The following is a 24,122-nucleotide window of genomic DNA, read 5'->3' as shown; positions in this document are numbered from 1 at the left end:
CCAATTCTAAGACAGGAAAAAATATACCTAAATAACTTTAATGGAAACTCTGTGCCTGATGTTTTTACATATTTCATTCAGTTTTTATCATTGCCTTTATCTTATTTGAAACAGTAGTACACTCCATAAGTACGAGTCGTACATATATATTTAAGTTTATGAAAATTTTATGATTTTAATTTTTTGATATTCGGTGGCTCGAATACGATTGTACACTTTCCGATTTGCGACTAAATCTGCGGAACACTTGGGAGATGCTTACGGAACACCAGTGTTCCGCGGAACACCGGTTGGGAACCACTGTTCTAACCTAACCTAACCCATTCTAATAAATTACCAAATTATTGGTAATTTATTTGGTAATTTATTAGGGAATAGAATAGGTTAGGTTAGGTTAGAACATGCATCCTCGGGCCCACGAATATTAAAAATTTGCATTTCTAATTGCAAATGCTATCGAGATTCCAGAAGTGCCGCCATGGGGGTCACCTAGGTACACTTTAACCATATTTCTTATTTTAAAAAAACCATATATTTTAAAATCAATCTTAGGCAAAACCTTTTGGAATTTTTGTTTTTAAATTGTGTTAGTGTCTAGGATTTATTATAGATTATGGTATATATAGAATACAAGTAACTATTTTAATTAGAAGTATTTTTGTTCTATTAAATACTTTAATAGAATAATGCAGATAGAAAACTTTTTCTAATTAATTGGTATCCTGAAATAAGCATCTTTTTTTATTCACATTAAGTTCACTTTCAGAAAAATGTACAAATATAAAAACATTAAAAATTCTTGATTTTTAATGCTTTTATCAAGAATAACTTTTCAACTTAAACTGATTAACCCTTATTAATATTGAAGATTTGACTTGATAGAATTTATTAATAATGCATTGGATTACTGGTCATATTTATTTATATAAATACAATGAAGAATTATTCAAAAAAATTTTTTTAACTATAACTATTAAATAGTGACTCTTACACTAGTCTAAATTTATAACAATTGGGATTAACTTTCAATATAATACAATGTTGAAATTTTATTTAAAAATTTATTTTTATATTATTTATTTCATTTCATTTTATTTACTTATTTATAACAACTTTCTGTTAACTTTTAAAAATTAGTACTTAATAATTTTTTTACAAATTTAAATCAACAAATATAACAAAGAATTGACTTCTGATCAATGATCAAGTAACCAAATTGTTACAAATTGTTCAACTTAAGCTGTTATCTCAGGATCTTGTTACAAAACCATTTGTGATGGTGTAAAAATTTTTCCAAAGTATCTTCCAATAATATAACAAAAACGTTAAATATATAAAAACATTGAGATGTGGAAAATTATAAAAATTAACAAAAATTTATGTATATTCATGTAATAGCATATGTATATAATGTAATATCATACATTCAGTACCTTAAAAAAATTAGCTAATTTAATTAATTTTAAGTAAATACCTGAGCCACTCCACGGTAATGTAGGAATTCCAGCAGTCTGTGCTACTATTGATGATGCAATTTTATCTCCCAAAGCCCACATTGCTTTTTCTGATGGACCTGTTTAAGTTGCATTTTTAAATATTGTAAGTTAACTTCATTTCAGAACAATAATAATATAATAATAAAACTATTAGTTTTAATATGGTCAAGGCTGCTGAGTATTCTAAACTATTAAAAAAATAAAACTTACCCATAAAAGCAATTCCATTTTTATGAAGAAGTTCGGGAAGTTTTGGATTTTCAGAAGCATGACCCCAACCAGCCCATACTGCCTAGAAATGAATTTTTGTCTTTATTAATGTTTGTAAATTAACAAAATATTACGATTCTAATTAAACCTGATTATTACCTGTACACCCATTCGTCTAGCAATATCTAAAATAAGTTCTACATTAGCATAATTGTTGTTATTGGTACCTCCAGGAACAGGAACATAATGATCAGCTAATTTTATATATTCTAAAAAAATTTATCATATTTTAACAAAATGAATTGAAAATGTGAAAATAACAAAATGAATAGAAAAACTGTAAATATTAAGATTTATTATAGTTTCTTAAAAGTATAAATTCACAAAATTTATCGAATAAATTTTTGATAATTTTCAAAGTACAAGCATACCCTGCTTAATGTTTTCCCAGATAGAATGTCTTTTGGTTGTTAATATCCAAACTTTATAGAACCTATACATCTCTCAATATAGCATTTTTTGGGCTAATGTTTATAGAAGAAAAATTTATACTTACATCTCAAAAATTCAGCATCCTGCAGGAAAAGTCCCAAATCACAGTCAAAATTGGTTAGAATGTTAGAATTACACATAATCATTTTGAAAAACACCTCAAGAAATAGAATATGCATCTCAATATAGCTGGTGGTAGGTGAGGTGTCATAGTACTATATACCAATACCTCCTGCAGCAGAAAGCCTAATATGCTTTCATGATATCACTAACAGTAGTCAATCAATTCTCAAATAATAGCAGTAGGAGTATTATGGACATTGTTAAGAATGTATTGCAATTTATTCCATTTTTTATCGTAAATTTTTGTCTACACTCTAAAACAAATCTCTTATTGCTCTGTATTATTTGTATTGTCATATCATAAATGTAATGTTTGCAGTACAGCATTTAGATTTATATGTAGAAATTGTATTGTGATTTAGTTACATGTTTGGAAATTATAATAGTTTTGAGTTTTGGATTAACAACATAATGCTTTATAATTTTACCATTTAAAATAATGAGAAATGGACTTCTAGTTAATATTGTCCTACAACATATTTGATTTTCAAACAGATTAGTGACAGATTATTAAAACAAGGATGTCTATATATGATATACAAATCTTAAAATGGAAACTCAAAAACTAATTTCAGTATTTAATATTCTAATTTCAGGTAACATGAAACATTAACTCAACAAAATTAGAATCCAACTTTCTGAATTTACTGGGCACATCTTTTATAATCTTATTTCAGAAATGCATTTCAAATTTCATTATACTTTATCTGTGTACAAAGTATTTCATAGAATTACTGTAAAATTCTTCATTTTTGAAAATTAAAAACTTAAAATAATATAAAAGCTTGAAGATTTTAAATAATTTTATGAATTTTTTTTTCTTAGAACAAAAAAAAAATAAATTTTTGTGTCTTAGAAAAAAATTAATTTCATTAAATATAACTCTCCTTATAAGTATAACCTAAAATTACAATGTTATACGTTAAAGTATTAGGTTGAAGTAAAATATATATAAATCATACATAATAATTACATAAAATAGTAAATATTTGTATTAAATTTAAAACAAATTGAGCAACGTAAAATTAACACAGTTTTATTTAGTATATAATTTCACAGAAAGCCTTAAAGGAACTACTAAAATAGTCCTGTCTATAAGATAAAAATATAGAAAAACAATTATTTCATGATGATGATAAAGATGTAAAAAACAATATTTTCTTAAAATTGGGAAATAAAATCAATTAACAATTTATTAATCAGATTAAAGAAAAATATCTTGTATTAAGTTACCTGCATTTGCTTTGAGATCTTCAGGTGTTACCATTACAACGAAACGTATGGCTCTTTCATTTTTAAACATTTCATATGCCCATCTACGTATCGAACGCATGCATTTGACAGCAGCAATACCATTATTGGCAATCAAAACCTATTTTTAGAATAAATTTATATTAATAAATACAAACTTAATTTGTAACTGTTTCTTTTAATAAAATTAAATTAAAAAAAAATAAAAAATACTATAATTTCCTGTCTATAATCCACAGATCTAAATCCTTCAACTTTCATGGGCATATAACCCGTAAAAATTTTTCCTCAACATCAGAAATTAGCTCCAATATTGTTTTACCATTGTTATCTTTAGAAAGCTTCCTAATATCACAAACAACAATAAGATACTCTATCATATTTTATATGTTGGGTAAATGCAAAAGACAGGTGATAAGGTACAATTCACTTCTACTTAGTGAATGGAATAAACTATTGTTTACATATCCACTAACCTTCCAATATGCATTCTGATCTTTAAAATATGTTTCAGCTTAGCTTAAAATCTTAATTTGCTTAGTGCCAAAAATAATTACATAATAACGCAAACTTGTGCAAATTCAATGACAAAAAATTTCTCTGTAAACAAAAATTCTCTCTGTTGATTATATGCTACTAAAAATTATAAACAGCAAATTATAACTCCTCCAAATAGAAAAAATAAATTGTAAAAATTGATTAACGAACAAAAATAGAAAAGATATTTTGCAAAACAAATGAAGCTTTCTATTTGTCTCTTTGAATTTAAAAACAAAAATACTTTGTATTTTCAATAAAAAAATTCATTGTCTGTTGATTTCCTTATTTATCATCAACTGATTTCAATTAAATGAATTCATTCAAATCTTCGTTACAAACGATTACGATTTGACAAAAAATTGAACTTGAAGAGCAGAGAACATTTTTTAACGAGTCCCAAACAAAATAAGAACCATTACTTGAAGAAGTACATTCAAGATTATGTGCATTCATAACACTGATCATGTTACTGTGTATTCTCCACAAATGAGAGAAATACACACAGATGTGAATTCAGGTAAATGACATTTACAAAATTTATTTTATAATTTACTGTTGACTACATAATAAAGTAAGTCTTTTGAATTATCTGAAATAGTTTAAATTTAAATAACTTTATTTTGTTCTGCAGTCATTCTTGTGTTGAATATAATCTGGCAATGCTTTGAACAATAAAAGCAAATGTACTTATTAATTTTTAGTTTATGTAAATAATTTGTAAAAGGAATGTGATATGATATTATAAACTAACTTATGAGTAAATAACATTGAATTTTTCACAAACAACCAAACACCTTAAGTTGCTGAGAAAATTTAATAACTAATAAACGTTTTCAGCCAAATCTGTTGGCCATCATCAGGTTAAACATATTCGAATGCAAACACAAAATGGAACAAAAAATTTAAATACAAATAAATAAAATAACGGATAAAATATACATATAAGAAAGTAAAAATTAAATATAAATAACAAAAATATATAAAAAATATGTATAGGTTAAATAAATAAATATTAATAAACTACACGAAACTCTAATAAATGCAAGAAGTGCATTTATCAATAAATTATACGAAATTCTGACAAATACAAGATATGCAGTGATAACAAAATCAAGGCATTAAATTAAGAGCTATCAAACCTGTTAATTAAATATTTCCATGCCGAAGGCAACCCTTCAGCATCCCTGGCATTAATGCAGGCATTATGTAATCTGCTCTTAAATATTTCAATTTTTTCGGCGCAAAACGCTAAAGTCGGTGAGTGTACAGGTTTAATGATGTCTGCTTCACCCCACTTGACTACCGAGCCTTCAACTTGCGCCATCTGAGATAGAATTGTGGCGTTAGATCTTTTGCTGATGTTGTGTTTGTGCTCCCTCAATCTAATCCCTAAGCTTCTATTAGTAACTCCAATGTAGTTTTTATTAATGCCTAGTTCTTGGTTTTCATAAGGAATTTTGTACACTCCAGCCATTCTTTCTTTATCAATACGGTCTTTGTCGTTCCTTAATAATTTGTACAAGTTGGGAGCCCTCTTGAAAATTAACTTGGTATTTTTGCGGGCTGAGATTTCCTTCATGATAGCTTCTTTCTTTCTGTCATACATGAACTTTGTGAATTTGCGGAAATCCCCTCCTTGAGCTTTTGTTTTGTTATTCTTGTAGTTTTTGATTAGTGTGGTTATCATATCCGCCCTGTACCCTAGAGTTCGAGCGATATGCGATATCCTGTAGATTTCTTTTTGTCTATCAACCACACTACTGCAGTAGAGAAAAGCCCTGCGAACAAGGGCACGGAAAGCAGCCATTTTGTATTGGTAAGGATCATTCGAACGCGATGGAATGTACAAAGGGCTATGCGTTGGTTTTACGTACACTTTAGTGATCAAATGTCTTTCCTTGAATTCGATGTCAATGTCTAAAAAATGTATCCGTGAGGAACACGTCTGTTCAATCTTTAGCATGAGGCCGTCATCATTGTTGTTGATTCTATTAATAAATTCCTCGATTTTCCGGTCATTTTTCCATATTACAAGGACATCGTCCACGTATCTTTTAAAATACATAATGTCATTCGTGAAGCCACAAATAACACTCTTTTCTAACCTTCTCAATACAAGTTCACACAACAATCCTGACATAGGACTTCCCATTGGGACTCCCCTTTTTTGTTTGTATTGACGGCCATTAAAAGCGAAAAAAGATTCATAGCAGACAAGGTTAGCTAGCTCTATCAAATCATTACTGTAATTTGCCAAATCTGGGCTTTTGCTGTGCATGAAATCCAAAAGCGCTACCTTGCATGACTCAATTTTTATAGAGGGGTATAAGCTCTCTTAGTCCATTACGGTTCCAACCTCATTATCCATTAAAATTAGATCTTGTATCTCATTAACCACATCACTGGGATCCTTTGCCACATATACGTTATTCTCGAGCTGAGAGGTGAGAAACTTATGTAATCTCTTTTCAAGAAAAAAGGTTGGTCCTCTGCATCTTTCAACTATGGGTCTTACTTCCTTGCCCTCTTTATGGGTTTTGGCAAACGCAAATAATCTCGGCATACCTGGCCTAGGATTCCGACAATTTTTGAGAAAAGGTAATAAATTAGTGATTTTAGCTTTTTCAAGTTTCTTAACTCTTCTGTCGACGCTATCGATAATCTTTTCGTCAACACGCTCGCATTCGGTTTTCTTAATATAATCATCCAAAGCGTCATTATACGTTTGCCTTTTCATGATGACTAATGTTTTGCTCTTGTCTGCTCTAGTAGTAACCAAATCGTTTTCTCTAAGCCAGCATTTAGTAAGTTTGATGTATTTACCGGCATCACATCCTTTCCTCCAAGCCATCCGGTCTTTAATGACAGTTTTCCATCGGAGGTATTCTTTTTCTAAAGGATCTAGCCCAGATATTCCTCTTTCTATTTCTTGAATTGACGCGTCCCAATTGTTTGAAAAGCAGAGTATTTCCGATGTCGATTTATAGGATGAGCATCCCTAAGGAATGTGCTTCATTGAAATTTAAGTTTTGTCTTATGTGCCTTCGTAAGTCCATTAGAATTGCTAGGAATAAGAAATATGGTGTCCTGCATGAGCTCATCAATCTAGAAAATGTTATATACAATGAGGATCCTGAAATGTTGGTAGATATCAACCGAGGAATAGTTAAGTTAACGGATGCGGTACATGTGAATTTAAGGAATAAGTACATTAAGAAAATGAAATGGATCCTTAGAAAACAGGCATCAAGAGCAGCTAAGGATAATCCTTCGACATTCGTATTATGGGACAAGGTAGAAGTCCCGATGAAGATCATGGAGTTTCTAAAGTGGGGACCGAACTATGTCCCTGAAAGTTCAAACTCTTGGGACGCGTCAATTCAAGAAATAGAAAGAGGAATATCTGGGCTAGATCCTTTAGAAAAAGAATACCTCCGATGGAAAACTGTCATTAAAGACCGGATGGCTTGGAGGAAAGGATGTGATGCCGGTAAATACATCAAACTTACTAAATGCTGGCTTAGAGAAAACGATTTGGTTACTACTAGAGCAGACAAGAGCAAAACATTAGTCATCATGAAAAGGCAAACGTATAATGACGCTTTGGATGATTATATTAAGAAAACCGAATGCGAGCGTGTTGACGAAAAGATTATCGATAGCGTCGACAGAAGAGTTAAGAAACTTGAAAAAGCTAAAATCACTAATTTATTACCTTTTCTCAAAAATTGTCGGAATCCTAGGCCAGGTATGCCGAGATTATTTGCGTTTGCCAAAACCCATAAAGAGGGCAAGGAAGTAAGACCCATAGTTGAAAGATGCAGAGGACCAACCTTTTTTCTTGAAAAGAGATTACATAAGTTTCTCACCTCTCAGCTCGAGAATAACGTATATGTGGCAAAGGATCCCAGGGATGTGGTTAATGAGATACAAGATCTAATTTTAATGGATAATGAGGTTGGAACCGTAATGGACTACGAGAGCTTATACCCCTCTATAAAAATTGAGTCATGCAAGGTAGCGCTTTTGGATTTCATGCACAGCAAAAGCCCAGATTTGGCAAATTACAGTAATGATTTGATAGAGCTAGCTAACCTTGTCTGCTATGAATCTTTTTTCGCTTTTAATGGCCGTCAATACAAACAAAAAAGGGGAGTCCCAATGGGAAGTCCTATGTCAGGATTGTTGTGTGAACTTGTATTGAGAAGGTTAGAAAAGAGTGTTATTTGTGGCTTCATGAATGACATTATGTATTTTAAAAGATACGTGGACGATGTCCTTGTAATATGGAAAAATGACCGGAAAATCGAGGAATTTATTAATAGAATCAACAACAACGATGACGGCCTCATGCTAAAGATTGAACAGACGTGTTCCTCACGGATACATTTTTTAGACATTGACATCGAATTCAAGGAAGGACATTTGATCACTAAAGTGTACGTAAAACCAACGCATAGCCCTTTGTACATTCCATCGCGTTCGAATGATCCTTACCAATACAAAATGGCTGCTTTCCGTGCCCTTGTTCGCAGGGCTTTTCTCTACTGCAGTAGTGTGGTTGATAGACAAAAAGAAATCTACAGGATATCGCATATCGCTAGAACTCTAGGGTACAGGGCGGATATGATAACCACACTAATCAAAAACTACAAGAATAACAAAACAAAAGCTCAAGGAGGGGATTTCCGCAAATTCACAAAGTTCACGTATGACAGAAAGAAAGAAGCTATCATGAAGGAAATCTCAGCCCGCAAAAATACCAAGTTAATTTTCAAGAGGGCTCCCAACTTGTACAAATTATTAAGGAACGACAAAGACCGTATTGATAAAGAAAGAATGGCTGGAGTGTACAAAATTCCTTATGAAAACCAAGAACTAGGCATTAATAAAAACTACATTGGAGTTACTAATAGAAGCTTAGGGATTAGATTGAGGGAGCACAAATACAACATCAGCAAAAGATCTAACGCCACAATTCTATCTCAGATGGCGCAGGTTGAAGGCTCGGTAGTCAAGTGGGGTGAAGCAGACATCATTAAACCTGTACACTCACCGACTTTAGCGTTTTGCGCCGAAAAAATTGAAATATTTAAGAGCAGATTACATAATGCCTGCATTAATGCCAGGGATGCTGAAGGGTTGCCTTCGGCATGGAAATATTTAATTAAGAGGTTTGATAGCTCTTAATTTAATGCCTTGATTTTGTTATCACTGCATATCTTGTATTTGTCAGAATTTCGTATAATTTATTGATAAATGCACTTCTTGCATTTATTAGAGTTTCGTGTAGTTTATTAATATTTATTTATTTAACCTATACATATTTTTTATATATTTTTGTTATTTATATTTAATTTTTACTTTCTTATATGTATATTTTATCCGTTATTTTATTTATTTGTATTTAAATTTTTTGTTCCATTTTGTGTTTGCATTCGAATATGTTTAACCTGATGATGGCCAACAGATTTGGCTGAAAACGTTTGTTAGTTATTAAATTTTCTCAGCAACTTAAGGTGTTTGGTTGTTTGTGATTTAATTTTGCTGAGTGAGTTTCACTTCAATATTGAATTTTTCATCATGGAAAGGAGTTCTTTCATGAGCGTTAAACTCAAATGAAGATTAATGCTTAATTAAGATTCTAAACTGAATAAAAACACTGAGATCGGTGTTATACTTAGTGTGTCCTTTTATCGCAAGCACTTTTGACGCACTTGTGGACGTCGTCATCAGGCGAAAATGAAACTTAGTGAAAAATCAAATGGAAATTATCCGACAAAATCAGAACACTTAACAATTTGAATTAAAAACTTTTTTCCAACCGTTAGGAAACGTTCAAAAGTGTTCGAACTTGAACGAACGGCAAACTCCGTGATAGGCAAAGCGGTGCATGCATGGATCTAGGCTCATGCTATACATTTGCTGTAGGATATTTATTGTTGTTTAATCGCTTGTACAGCATGACCCATACACTGGGCGGTTCGAGTGTGGGAGAGTTGCATGCCTCCAAGGTGGTGGCTAGTAGGCAATATATTAATTAGGATTAATATATTGCCTAAAAATCTAGTACTATTTAATCTAAATGATATATTTAATTAATGTTTGATTCAATGACAATTACTGATATTTTAAAAAAGAAAATCTTACCCTGGTAATAACATTATTTCCTCCAAATCTGCACACAAATTCTTCAGGTGTAGCCACTGTAAAATCCTTTCCATCTAACCGAAATGCATCTTTTTCTTGTTGCATTAAATGCACACCAGACATAGACTGTCTGAATTGTTAAATAAATACAGAACAATTAATATCTTAAAATGTAATAAAAGTTCATTTTAACTAATTAATTTATTTCCATACTTTTTAATTTATTTAGATCATTCAAATAAGTACAAGATATTATCTCAAATTCTAATTTTCTAGCAAAAAGTTTGATGATTGCTATTTAAAAAACACTAATTATTTCATATAAAAGCACAACTAAATTAAGAAATAGTTAATGTAAGTCAAAATAAAATATTGTAAAAGGAAGATTAAATCAAGAATGTAAGTCTAAAGAAAAATTTCATTTCAGAATTGTATAATTAATTAGAGTGATCTTAATTTAAAATTAAGATCATTAATTATATATGTATGTATGTATGTGTGTGTGTGTGTGTGTGTGTGTGTGTGTGTGTGTATTGCTATTTCATTATTCATTTTACGATTCTAAAGTTAAATTTTTCTTTAGATATGTATTTCTTAATTTGTTTTAGTTTTATATGAAATGATTAGTGTTCTTTTAATAGATCATCAGTCAAACTTTTAGCTATAACTTAGATTTTTAGGGCAAATATCTCAACTTATTTGAATAATCTAGACAAATTTAAAGTTTATTTTGAAAATTTAAAAATAATTTTTTTCTTACATTCTATATTATATATTTTGTATATATTTATTGAATTTATTTTATATTTTATATACTGTATTTAAATACAGCAAAGCCTGTTTAAAACAGAATGCAATAGTACTGGCCAGAATATTCCATTTTGACAGAAAGTTATATTTTTACTAACATTTCTATGAATTGGAGAAAAGTAGTAGTGTTATATTATCACAGTTATTGTCCAAACAATAAAAATACAATCTTAACAAAGAAAGGAAAAGAATGACAAACAGACAATCTTAACAGAAAGAAAGAACAGACTATGAATATCATCACTGAGATTAATATAATTCAAACCCATAAGTTACATTATTAATTATGATTCAGAATTTAGCTGCTGTTATGCCAAAAATTGCACTTTACTCAGGTTACGTTTTAGTCTCTCACAATTATAAGTTATATGATAATGTAAGAATACCCCAGTATAACAAACCAGTTAAACAAATAACAGAAATATTTAATATAACAAACATTTGTCCAATTGATACGGAAGAAAACATTCGTTATGTTAAATATTTTTGTTGTTCGTTTAACTAGTTACGTGTACTGAGATGTTTTTAGATAATATATACCAGTTCTTGAGGTGTTTAATATGTTATAGACAAGATATTAATTAATTTACATGAAATAATGTTACTATATAATTAACAAACTGTCAAAAAAGTGTAAATGGCAGTCATCAACTACTGGCCTTAAAAATGTTCTTTTATATGCAATGCTGTTATAAAATGCATATCAAAGCAGGATGTATGTTTCGAAAACATGAAAACAAGTAATTTTTACATATAAGACCATACTCTTATATGTGCAGAAATACAATAAGTGTTCCAGTAAAGTTGGCAATTGTTGATGCAGACTGATTTATATAAGAGTATCAGGATATTTTCCAAAGTTTACTTTTGAATTCATCATCTGGCAATTTCCTTTTACATCTTTCAATACTCTATACTGTTAATTAATGTATAATTAACAAATCATTTCCTGTGTTTTTAAAGTTCTCTTCAATTTTTATAACTGTTTCAAAATTAATAATTGTAATTATACTAATAGATAAGTTACTATGAAAAGAAAACAAATATGAAACTAAATTAATTTTTCGATATCAGTAATGAAGAATACCGAGTGTGTATTTAAAATATATATTTTGTACAGCCATTCTAAGCTAGATTTTACTTCTTTACAAACAGATAACCAAACATTACAACATAAATGGTTCTAAATAACATTATTATTATTTATAAAGTGATTTGAGTAAAATATGATTCAGAAAATATGCAGATTTGGTTTCAGATAGGTAAGTATTTCTTCAATATTCCATTTACTGCATAATTTATAGAGTGATTAAATTTTTTTTAAATGTCTAAAAGATTATTTTCAATAAATCCTTATATATGTAAAGAAAATAATTCTCCATCTCAAAGTCTGATGTTTAGTAATAAGCCAAATGACTACCATATTTTAATTGGGTCGAAACGACTACTACTCCAACTTCCCGAACATGTAGTTCTCTGCTTTTTTGGAGATCAAAATGAAAAATTCCAGTAAGACCCTAGAACTTTCAGACTTTCAAGTCTATTTATTCTCAAGGATGTCAAAACCATTTGGTTGTATGTAGTGAAATTTTTCATTTTGACTAACAGAACAGCAAAAGTAAGAACTGGTAAATTAATGTTTGACATAATAACATCATAATATATATAATTGTATTATTGATTGATTTGTCATTGTATAGCCTCAGCAAATTAAACTATTTGGCTACTTATAATTTTGTCCATTATAGACAATCTGATCCAAAATATTATTGTTAGCATAAATGAGAGATAGAGAGCAACATTCTAATCTATATGATCTATGATAAATTATAAAGATCAGGATCAAATCTTAATCCAAATTCAACAACAGCAACCTCGTAACCATCTAGCTTGCAGTTGATAACTTCTAGGCAAATTGCTAATGCTTTGAGTGATTTTTTTATAAATTTCATTAATTAGATCAACTGAAAACTACTACCATTAAATGAAAATCATTATAATGTACTTGCTCAATAATGCCATTCAATTGTAAATGAATACTACTAATTTCCCAAAGTAACTGAATTACTTAATGCGCCTTTAATAAAAGCACTGACATTTTCAACCTGACTAATGGACCATCTCAGGCATGGGCAGCTAAAAGACAACTTGTATTTCAACTGTCCATGATTGAGGATGGCCCATTAGCTGGGTCAAAAATGTCAGGACTGTTTTTTAAAAATCCCAGTGTTAAAGATGCATTAAGTAATTCAGCTAATTTACCACAATAGCTAGTACAACATCTTCATTTCCTGAAGTAAAACTAGGCATGGTTTGTTTTCTGTGCAAACATGAATTAAGAATCAAGTCAAAGTGCTAGCAATTCAATAATATTGTTTTGGGGCTATCTATGATAATTATTTGTTGCAATTGCAGCAGTAATATCATCACTGGCATAAAAAAAAAATTATATCTTCCCTTCAAAACCTAATAACCGGTGCAAAACAATTATTTCCATTCAAAACAGTTATTAGGTTTTGAATGGAAGCTATGCTTATAGTCCGGTGTTTTTAGAGGAGTTTTATTTAAAAAAAATTGCATGCACTCATGCTAGTAACCTTAGACATTGTCACTTTGACTCCAATGTATCTCAAAAACGAAATCATGGACCCAGATTTTTATTACATTTTTTATGTCCTCATCTCCTATTAAGTAAAATGACCAAGTTTAATCAAAATCAACTGATCAAATTTTGAGAACAAACTCAATTCTTAAGTCACATAGAAGAGGTTTCGCCAACACTCTGCCTCAATAAAAAAAACTTAGTTTGTGCCAATTATATTTTCCTTGGAAAAGTGATTTATTAATAGCAAATTATCTTTATAAATATTAGTTATTGCATTTGACATGTGTTTATTATTGGCAGTAAAAGTTTTTCCTGGATAAAGACTTCCTTGATTTATTAAAACTTTCCTTATGTTTATTCAAAGATTTATAAACAAATATGCTCCATTACAGAATATCAATAAATAAAATAATTATTATAAGTTATATAGCATAGCCAGACCCAGGGGAGATTTCCCCTGGGTCTGGAGGGCTACACTAATTTATATAAGTTCCGATCTATATAAATTAGTGTTATTTTTATTAACAGAAAATAAAATCTTTAACACTGCTTTTTATTAATAAAGAAACATACTACATATTTAATTTATTCAAACAAAATGGCAAAATGGACCTGCTCTAACCTCAGATTCCATACAAGCTCTCAAATGCCTGTATCTAGCAATGAATTTCAAAAATTGATATTTAATAATTATTGAATAAATATTGAACACGCATTTTAAAATGTGTAAAAAATGTGATGCATCCGATGCAATAGGGAATCTTATAAGGCAAAAAATCTGGTAATTTGTAAAATTTCTATAATTCATATGGTAAGACTAAGGTGCTCCACAAAAGTACAGAACCGCTCAAAAAATTGGTCTTTTGAGGTCAGAACATGCACTAATAGACAGAAATAGATTTTTTTATGTGTAATTCAGCACCCAACTTATAAAACCATTATTTTAGGAAACTTAAGCTTCTAATTTGTGGCTGACTGAAGAATAGCAAGGAAGTCAATTTATATACTGCCACATAAGTATAGAATTGTCATCTTTCTCGCAAGATTCAAGTGTAAAAATATGTTTTTTTCCATCATCTCTCATGGTACCCATTTAACAGATTTTGAGAAAGGACAAACTGTGGTTTTGAGAAGCACTGTTTAAGTCATCAGGCAGTAGCAAACAGCATCAAGCATTCAAAAGAGGTAGTAGATTCAAAAAAATTCCTTTTATTTTTCAACTAGACAATGCATCTAGCCATGTATCACAAGATATGAAACAGTGGTTTGAAAATAAACAGACTGAACTTCTGGATTGGCCAGTTTGTTCTCCTGATTGCAACCCTATGGAAGACATTTGAGGAAGCTTGATTCGCTGAATTTATGACCAAACTTGTCAGTATGCTGACGTTGAACACTTAAAACAAGCAATTGTCACTGCTTTAAACTCCCTTGAAACATCAATCATAAAAAACCTTGTTGATAGCATGCCAAATTGCATTTTCAATGTTATTAGTGCAGGCGATGTGCAAATAAATTACTAAATTAAACTATTTTGTAGTATTTAATGCTTTTTGCATTCATTTACTAGTCAATTTTATACTTTTATGGTGCTTAAAATCAGTTTTTTTTACAATTTCTGCTGTTCACTGCAATATAAAAAAACTACAAGTTTCTACAAATTGTTTTCATAAATCCTGAACAATATAAGAAAGGTTCCTAATAAAAGAAAGAAAGAAATATAAGAAAGGTTCCATCATACATGTAATTCCTAACCTTTGTACAGTAAATTTGCAGCTGTTCTACACTTATGTGGAGCACCTTACTGCTATAAATTACATAAATATTTAATGGGGAACTAGTTATTTAAATTCAATTTAGAATTATATTTAAAACTACAAAAATTCATTGTCTTTTTAAAAGTATTTGCTTTAAAACTTTTAATATTCTCAGACTTCTAATCCAGCTTCAGCAGTAAATTCTAATTAATTGGAGTTAATCAGTACATACTTCTAAAAATTTTTCGAATTAACTTCTAGCCCAGCAAAGATATTACACTAAGCTCTTCTAAAACAGAAGTACTTTTGTAGAATTTTAGTATATTAAAATAGGAATTATGTTTATATAATCATTTGAAATAATTGAAATTAATTAACTTTCTGCATAAATCGAATTGATTCACTTAATGCATTTGTATTAACTGTAAGTAAATTCGATATGTATCAGTACAAGGATCAAGGAAATTCAAATTTAAAAAATTTTTTCGCTACTCTAAAGCTAATAGTAGTTTTACCTTGAAATTTAAAAAACAAAACTTCATATAATATTTATTATAACACTCATAAATAATCCATAAATTAATACAGTAATAAAACTGATATTTTATTATTTATTTTAATATATTGAGTGGCTAGAATTTCATCCATTAACTTTATTCCCAATATGTTGATTTAATTCCATCTAATTTAGATATAATTTATCATAATCTGTGAATTAATTGTCAATTTAATTTTGAAGAATATTAATTGGCTGTTCATAGAGATAATTCTATGACAATTTTTTCTTTAACCTTATTATATATTTATGCTACGATCTATGATAAACACAATCAAGAATCAACTACAGTTTTATTAAATAAAACAATCTACTAAACAAAGTGTTAATTATAAATAAAATATACCAACCTTATTATGCTTTGCATGTAGTTTTGGAAGTTATCACAAAAACAAATCTGAAAGGCAGGACAAGCTATGTACAACCTGGTGCTATAACAAACGATGCATGCACACGTTTAAAAATTCATAAAAAGGAAATGTTTGAAATTCAAATATGTCATAGCCAAATAAAAAATAGAACACCACCAGCACTAGAAGGAATCATTTTTCAAAAGATCTACCTGAAGAAGGTCGAAAACAGAACATTGGTGTTTCGTTTTCAAAAGTTAAGCCTGATGATGGCCTATTGGGTAGGCCAAAAACGTTAGTTCTTTCAGTAAAACCATCTCAGCAACAAAAAGGTGTAGTGTGATGAATTAAGCTGAAGAAGGTCTTAGACATGGACTGGAAACGTTAGTAATGTGATAACTTTCAAAAATACGTGCAAGGTGCAATAAGGTTGATACATTTTATTAAATATTTTTACATTTGCAAAATCTACTACTATTTTTCCATATTTTAAAAAGTTCTATTGAAAAATTTATATGTATTAAATCATTGAATTTATCATTCTCAAAATCTAATCTCTTTTTATGTACTGCTTTAAATCATTATCCTGAATGTTAGATCTTATATTTAAAATACATTTTTTCATTTAAATTTCTTTTCTTTTAACTCCATACTTTGTAGATATATGTTTTTTTTATATCCATTACAAATTCAGCCAGGAGCAGTTGGATGAGGGAAGAAGCATAATGTACCCAGGTCAAACTATCCATGAAAATTTCTGAAATCCTGACTTAAACACAAAGATCGCCAGAGCAACATGTTGATTCTTTTACTGCCTGAACCTAGGTACTTTTTAAAATGACTAATTCATAAAAATATTCAATCAATTTTTTTATTACTTTTTATTCTTTTTTATTCAATCACAGTTCAAAGAAAGAGCCTGTTACATTTATATTGCAAAATGCATTTTGAATTCACCTTTGATAAACTCTTCAGTCTGTTTATTGTAAAACATTGCATTTTCTTTTATTTAAATAATTTGGCTCTTAATCATTTGACAATCTTTCTTTCTTATTATTCTTTATTTTCAGATCTATGTTCTTCTTATTATTGCTACAGAAACTATACCTGTACAAATACCAACTTTAAAACCATCTAATGCAGTAAAAATTTTTTATTCAAACGTTTTCAATTGTCTTAGACGATCTTCTTCAGGAAAAATTACGTTCTAAAAGAACAAATACCTATGAATTTTTCTAGAACATATTGGATTTACAGAAGGCACATAGTGGAACAAATTTTGATTTTGAAAGCTTATATCAATAATAAATAAATAAATACATACATACATAAAATAAAATACATAAGTAAATAAATAATACAAATAATAATATTTAAATCATCTTTCAGTACTGCTATGCAGCAACACTTTCCTTGCTCCTGGTATTACCTTAACATCCTTGAAATTAATTGTCTGCTCTTTCAATACAGCTTTGTAAATGTACAAGGTTTCTGCATATTTTATTTATTGTTTCATCTGCATTGTCTGTATTATTTTAGCATGGTTCCATAGAACAGAAACCAATTTGAAATCAGCCAGTACATATGTCATTAATGCAGTGCTGTAGTTGAATTTACTGATGTAATTTTTAGGTTTCTTGATTCTTGCTGCTAATTCCCTCAAAGTACTCCCTAAATAACATAAATCATTTACTCTCCTGCTGTCTGTTATGGGGATTTTGTAAAATCCTAGAACACAGAATGCCTCAGTAGGTCTTTTGTCATTACATAGTATGATAATTCATATATGGTGAGATTTCTTTTGAAGATTATCTTCCTCCTTGTAACTCTGCTTATCTTTTTGTATATATTATAGAGGAAGCCCTATATTCTACTATCATGTACCCTATTATTGTATCATTTGCTGTTATCTCTTGTGCACTTCCTGATTATATCTTCTATATTCTTGCCAAATTTGTGCCCCAAGGTTTTGATATATTCCAGCTCCTCAATTCTGTCTTGCATATTTACACATTGTGTATGGGGTCTTCTCATCATAGCTCTGAAAGCTGCCATCTTTTAGTTCATTGAGTCATGGGATGCTCGTGGTATGAATGGAGGATTATATGTCAGTTTCCTGTAAATATTTGTGGTAATCACCCCTCCTTTAAGCATAAGTGCTATGTCTAGAAAGTGCACAGCCATATTGCTTTCTTGTTTCAACTCTATTTTTAACTAAACAACAACTAACCCGTTATATATAAAGACCAACAACTGCCGAATTATCGGGCTAGCAAATGGCTATAGTAATATTAATAATTTAAGTTAATTTGGTACTAGAGTTAGGCGTTAGGCGCCATCTCTTGCTAAATTTAATAATTAGAATTTTAATTAAATAATTTAAATAAATTTAGGCTTAACCCATATGGATTCATATCTATTTTTAACCCATATGGATTCATATTGATGTCATTGATGAAGCTGACTATGCTAGGCTATCTACTTCATATTATTAATAGATCATCTATATACCTGGAGTAAAGTATTATGCTTTCATTGCAAGATGTTACCTTCTAAGATCCATAGAACCATTTCACAAAACATCCTTGAATAGGGACCTCTCTTGTCTGAATGTATGTCACGTCACTGAAAGAAAAGAATGAAGAATATGTAACATGTGCTAACTCCAGTATTTGTGGAAGCAATTTCATTGAGTTAGTAACCTTTACCATCAAGAAATCTCATACATGGTAAGAATATTCTTCATTCTTTTCTTTCAATGATGTGACACATGCAGACTAGCGTAATGGATTATATACAGGGTATTCACTTAAACATCCATCTAGGGGTAAAAGAATCTTTCCAGCATTGCACAAGTGTATGCATGGATGCATGCTAGTTCCAGCACTAAAGTAACCGAAGGAAATCAATTTAAGGTAATTTAACATAACATACAAATAATCTTTGACAGTAACAATATTACAAAATTTGATACAAAAATATGAGCTTTATTTTGTTAGAGAACCTAAAATGACCACCTTTGGCAACAATATAATGATGTAGACAGTCAAATATGGCCATAATGTAAAGAATGTAGCATTCCTGGTATGACAGTTCACGAATCTCTTGTATGCATCCCACCATTTCTTAAGAATCACAAGGTTCTGTGAACAGCCCTCAGAGCTCTTACACCAATGCTTTTAAATGGCCTCAAAGGAACAACTTTGCCAAACAACTCTGCTAGTCACCAATACACATTTTGCTGAGAGTGAAGTGGTACATCATAGTTCAAGTCTGCTGTATTATTGCACCAATGGCAACTCATTGAAACAATTCATCCACCATTATGTTTAGGATGTTCAGACATTAGTCACTATACAGGGTGCTATCAGTGAATTCAGGATCAAGAAGTTGCTCACCCCAAATTCCACAACAGATATTTAGTGTAAAATGCATTTTATGTCACATTTGTGTTGCATTGTTGAGCATGTATTGCAAATTGTGACAATTATACATTCCATTCTGGGAAAATGATTCCTTGTTAGACCATAAAATGTGCTAAAAGAATTACAGTTCATCATGTTATAAATTTATCATGTTGTACCACTCAAATTGCTATGCAATATCCTCTGCATATTGTGATAGTTTCAGGCAGCAGTGGAGTTGGTGTATATCAAGGCAATTATCTGATGTATTTGTGTCTGCTGCAGTTTGCAGCAGACACAAATACATCAGATATTACAACCTACATAATTCTATATATAAATAAACTATTTGGGTCAAATTTTGACTGCTGTTTTTCATCAACAAGGTATTAAAAAGCTGAATTTTTGAGTTTTTTAAATAAAATAATGCAATATAGTTTTTTCTGTATTGTGTAGTCTTTCAAAAACAAATATAACAATGATACTAACTCGTTAATTCTCAACAACAAATAAAACACTTCTAATTAACTAAAGAATTGTTATTTAACAACTTGAAAGAATTTGAAAATGAAGTCTTAAACACCATGTATTTTACAGTAGGGCCTCACTAATCAATATTCTGATCAATCTAAACAGCCAAAAAATAATCTGGATCTATCTCTCTCTTTTTCTCTCTACACAATATATGTGGCTGTCATATTTATCTTGCACCACCCAGAATACACAATGTATTCAAACCCTCAAAATAAATTAAAAGTTTGTTGTTGGAACAGAAAATAAAGATTTGTCTCCTGTCTCCTCCTTCCTATATGCTTGCATACTCGTGGAAAGAGATTATTCATGTATTTGGGGTTTTCAAAGTTTTCAAAAAACTGACTTGTGTCATTATGACATATTACAATAGGTTCATCCAACTACAATACATTGAGAAATCCTGTATTATGTTAATACGGAGTTTCTCAATATACTGTAGTTGAATAGGCCCATTGGATGTAACAAAAAAGACACCAGGAAAAAAGAATTTCGAATAATCCGGAACACTTGCTAATTCAAACAGGTTCAGGCCCAAATAGTTTGAATAAGCAAGGTTCTTTTATTTGTTTTTGAGAATTTGCATACTCTAAGGAATTAAAAACAGGTCAGCATTCAGTTATTCGTTTAAAGATATTTTTTATTAATATCACAGAATGCTTTCATCTTTATAACTCATTTTAATGAATATCAAAGTTCAAAATACTCTCCAATATTTATTTACTTAATGATTTTTTATTTTAATGAAAAGTATCTTTGGTAGAAGAGAGTCTGAAAAATTATTAATCATCCAACCACCAGCCAAATTAAATCAGGCAATATTACGCTACAATTAAGAATTAGAAATTATGTGATTAGAAATTAGATGCTATTTCTTATTGAAAGGAGAAACTATCAATTTAATATAAGTTCAGAATGGTTTGGAAGAAAAGAATTGGCCCAAAGTGGGAGTCAAACCTGAAATATTGCCCAATTAATTTAGCCGACGGTTGAATAATTAATAATATATCGAGTTATTAAGATGTTTAATATATATATATATATATATACCAGGGGTGGCCAACAAGTCGATTGCGATCAACCGGTCGATCGCCAAGCCAATTTTGGTCGATCGCTAGCGATGTCTTGACTCAATGTATTATATTTGTAACCAAATGCAACTGTGTGCATGCAGTTATGACTCGAATCACAAGCAGTGAGTGCACTTCGTACTGAAACAGTGTATAAACATAGTATGTATTTCACACTTTCCCCTCCCCACTTAGACTATGCCTATGACAACAAGTCGATCGTGACACATTTTTACGATAAAAAGTAGATCTTATGTGCACAAAAGTTGGCCACCCCTGATATATACAGTAAAAAATTATTTCATTAATTTGACTACTTGCATAGATTTAAACCTATAAACATTCATAATATTGCATCACTGCTTCATTTTTATTTTGTTTCATTTTACAAGGTTTTTTTTAAATGTAATCTTTTAAGAGCTAATATTTCAAAAATCAGTAAATACAAAATTTTTACTCACTCAAAAATATATTGAAAAACAAGTAAGAAAAAAAAATATTAAAAATTGACTGTAAAATATTTATTGTATTTATTATATTTTTAGTTAAAAACTAGCTGTTACCCGTGGCTTTGCTCGTGTAGATTTTGCAAGCAAACCCTATTTACATTCAATATTTCAACAACCATAGTAATTGTTATTTAACACCTACCACTGAGAATGATGAGAATTGCTGAGAATCAAACAAACTGTTTTTAATTTGATAAATTTTCTGGAACGTTTACAATCGTTCTATAATCCAACCAATATGCAAAAAGAAATTCGAATTTAAAACAATTTGAACATTTGGTTAAAAAATCAAAATATATAAAAATATTTATAACAATGTCTGTAATGTTATCAATTTAATACCTCTAAGTACTCAATGAAGACTAAATGTAATTAAAAACAAAAAATCGCATCTAAAATAGTACAGTAGAAGCTGTTCTTCAGGTTAATGCTCTTCCTCAACCCCCTGCGGGGAGAATTTCGAAAAATCCGTTCTTAGTGAGCGTTTTCATGACGTACCCTAACTGTGTACCAAATTTCACCTCTAGGTTCTGGAACTTTCTAGAAAAAAACTAGAACATTCTCATTGAAGCGTCACACATTTTCAAAGTCAACCACTTTCAACTGCCATATCTCCCATACCCTTATAGCTATCGAGACACAACTACCATAGTGCACGATGGGAGACTTGGGGCCACTACCACACACAAACACCATTCATGTGCGATGCATAGTTTTGTCTGCAGAGTGAAATATAGGCACAAACACGTCCATTTTTATATATATATATATATATATATATATATATATATATATATATATGTGTGTGTGTGGATAAGGATAATTATAACATTTTAAAGATTGCCATATAAATATTCAGACCTTCATTAAATCTTTGTAAGCAGCAAAAACAATCTAATTATGAACATTTTCAGTCATTTTTAGAGTTTTTCAATCAACTATCAGGATATTAATGCCCTCTCAATGGCCTAGAGGGCCTGCTATGAGTTGGATAGAGAATAACTGGGATTGACATCGCTCTCTCTATATCTATAGAGTACTCACCTTTATTTACATTGTTTACTTATTGTGTTGCCATTGTATATGTTCATTATGTATGTTTCTTATTTATTTATTTATTTTGGACTTTTATGTATTTTTATTTATTTATTTTTATTCTATTGTTTTAATTTTTAATTTAAACTAACCACCATTCTACATTTGAAGTTTTTCTATTATATTCTATTTTGTATTCTATCTGAAGATGATGTTTAAAAATAACTGTACAAACATTTTCAGTTAAGTTGTTTTTGCATTATGGAAATTCAGACACTTACGAAATCTTTGTAAAAAGGTTTTGTAAGTGTCTGAATTTCCATAATGCAGTTTCTATTTCTCTATACAAACATACCAAAGATATATAATAATTCCATTAATAATTATCTTTCCTTTTCACTATACATGTAATAAATTAGAAAATCATGATAAAAATAAACATATAGACTACATTTTATCTAAATACTGATATGTTAACCAGTGTTCCTAGTTCATTGCATTATTGGTTTGAATTCTACTTTATTTACTAATGTTTGTGTTGGTCAGATTTTAATTACAAAATTTTGCGGTGAGCATACTACATTGATTGTGGTTTGCAGTATTGTGCTTAAATTATTATTATTAAAATACAATTTTAAAAAATCCCATACAGCAGATCCCTATTTTTAAAACCTAATTGTTTCCCAGAAAATCTTTGTTAAGCAAGATAGCCTGTGGGAAAAGAGGTGGATTTATGATGTCATGAACTGACGTAGTATTCCTGGAAATACAGTCTGAATTATACGTCATATAAACTAAAAATTAACACTTTTAAATAATGAAATGATAATGAAAATACGTTTTAAATTTGCAAAAGTTATATTATTGCAGGATTTGTTTAGAATTTCTTAAAATTAAAATATACATTTATTTTCCAACAAACTGAAAAATCTTCCTTATTTTCTCTATAAATTTTCCTGTAGCATGTCACAGCATTCCTGATCTTAGAATGTCATTCGAAATTACTCGAGATTACTTTTTAAAACAAAATGCATACTATATTTTGCAATATAAAACTTAGTTACTGGATAAATATATCAATGATATTGCTTCAGTTATTAGAAATAACTGATACTGATAAAATGTTCTCTTCTGAATTGTATGCTGTAATTTCAATTACCAATAGTCAAAAATCTGCCATTGAAGAATATGCTTCCTGATCACCTTGTACCTATGGCCTATCGATTCATTAAA

General features: G+C 29.8%; 1 protein-coding gene across 1 annotated transcript in view; it reads right to left on the bottom strand.

The window, feature by feature from the left end:
- ACC (acetyl-CoA carboxylase) overlaps nucleotides 1-24,122 on the bottom strand; it is a 79,322-nt gene that overhangs the window by 39,071 nt on the left and 16,129 nt on the right. The window contains 5 exon segments of the mRNA XM_067273107.1: nucleotides 1,475-1,573; nucleotides 1,707-1,788; nucleotides 1,866-1,975; nucleotides 3,555-3,693; nucleotides 10,263-10,392. Coding sequence (XP_067129208.1) covers nucleotides 1,475-1,573; nucleotides 1,707-1,788; nucleotides 1,866-1,975; nucleotides 3,555-3,693; nucleotides 10,263-10,392 — 560 coding nt within the window.

Source organism: Centruroides vittatus, unplaced genomic scaffold (assembly GCF_030686945.1).
Source record: "Centruroides vittatus isolate TY-2023 unplaced genomic scaffold, ASM3068694v2 contig_461, whole genome shotgun sequence".
NCBI classification, from domain to species: domain Eukaryota; kingdom Metazoa; phylum Arthropoda; class Arachnida; order Scorpiones; family Buthidae; genus Centruroides; species Centruroides vittatus.
Note: the sequence above shows the minus strand (reverse complement) of the source record. Positions and strands in the feature narration are given on the sequence as shown.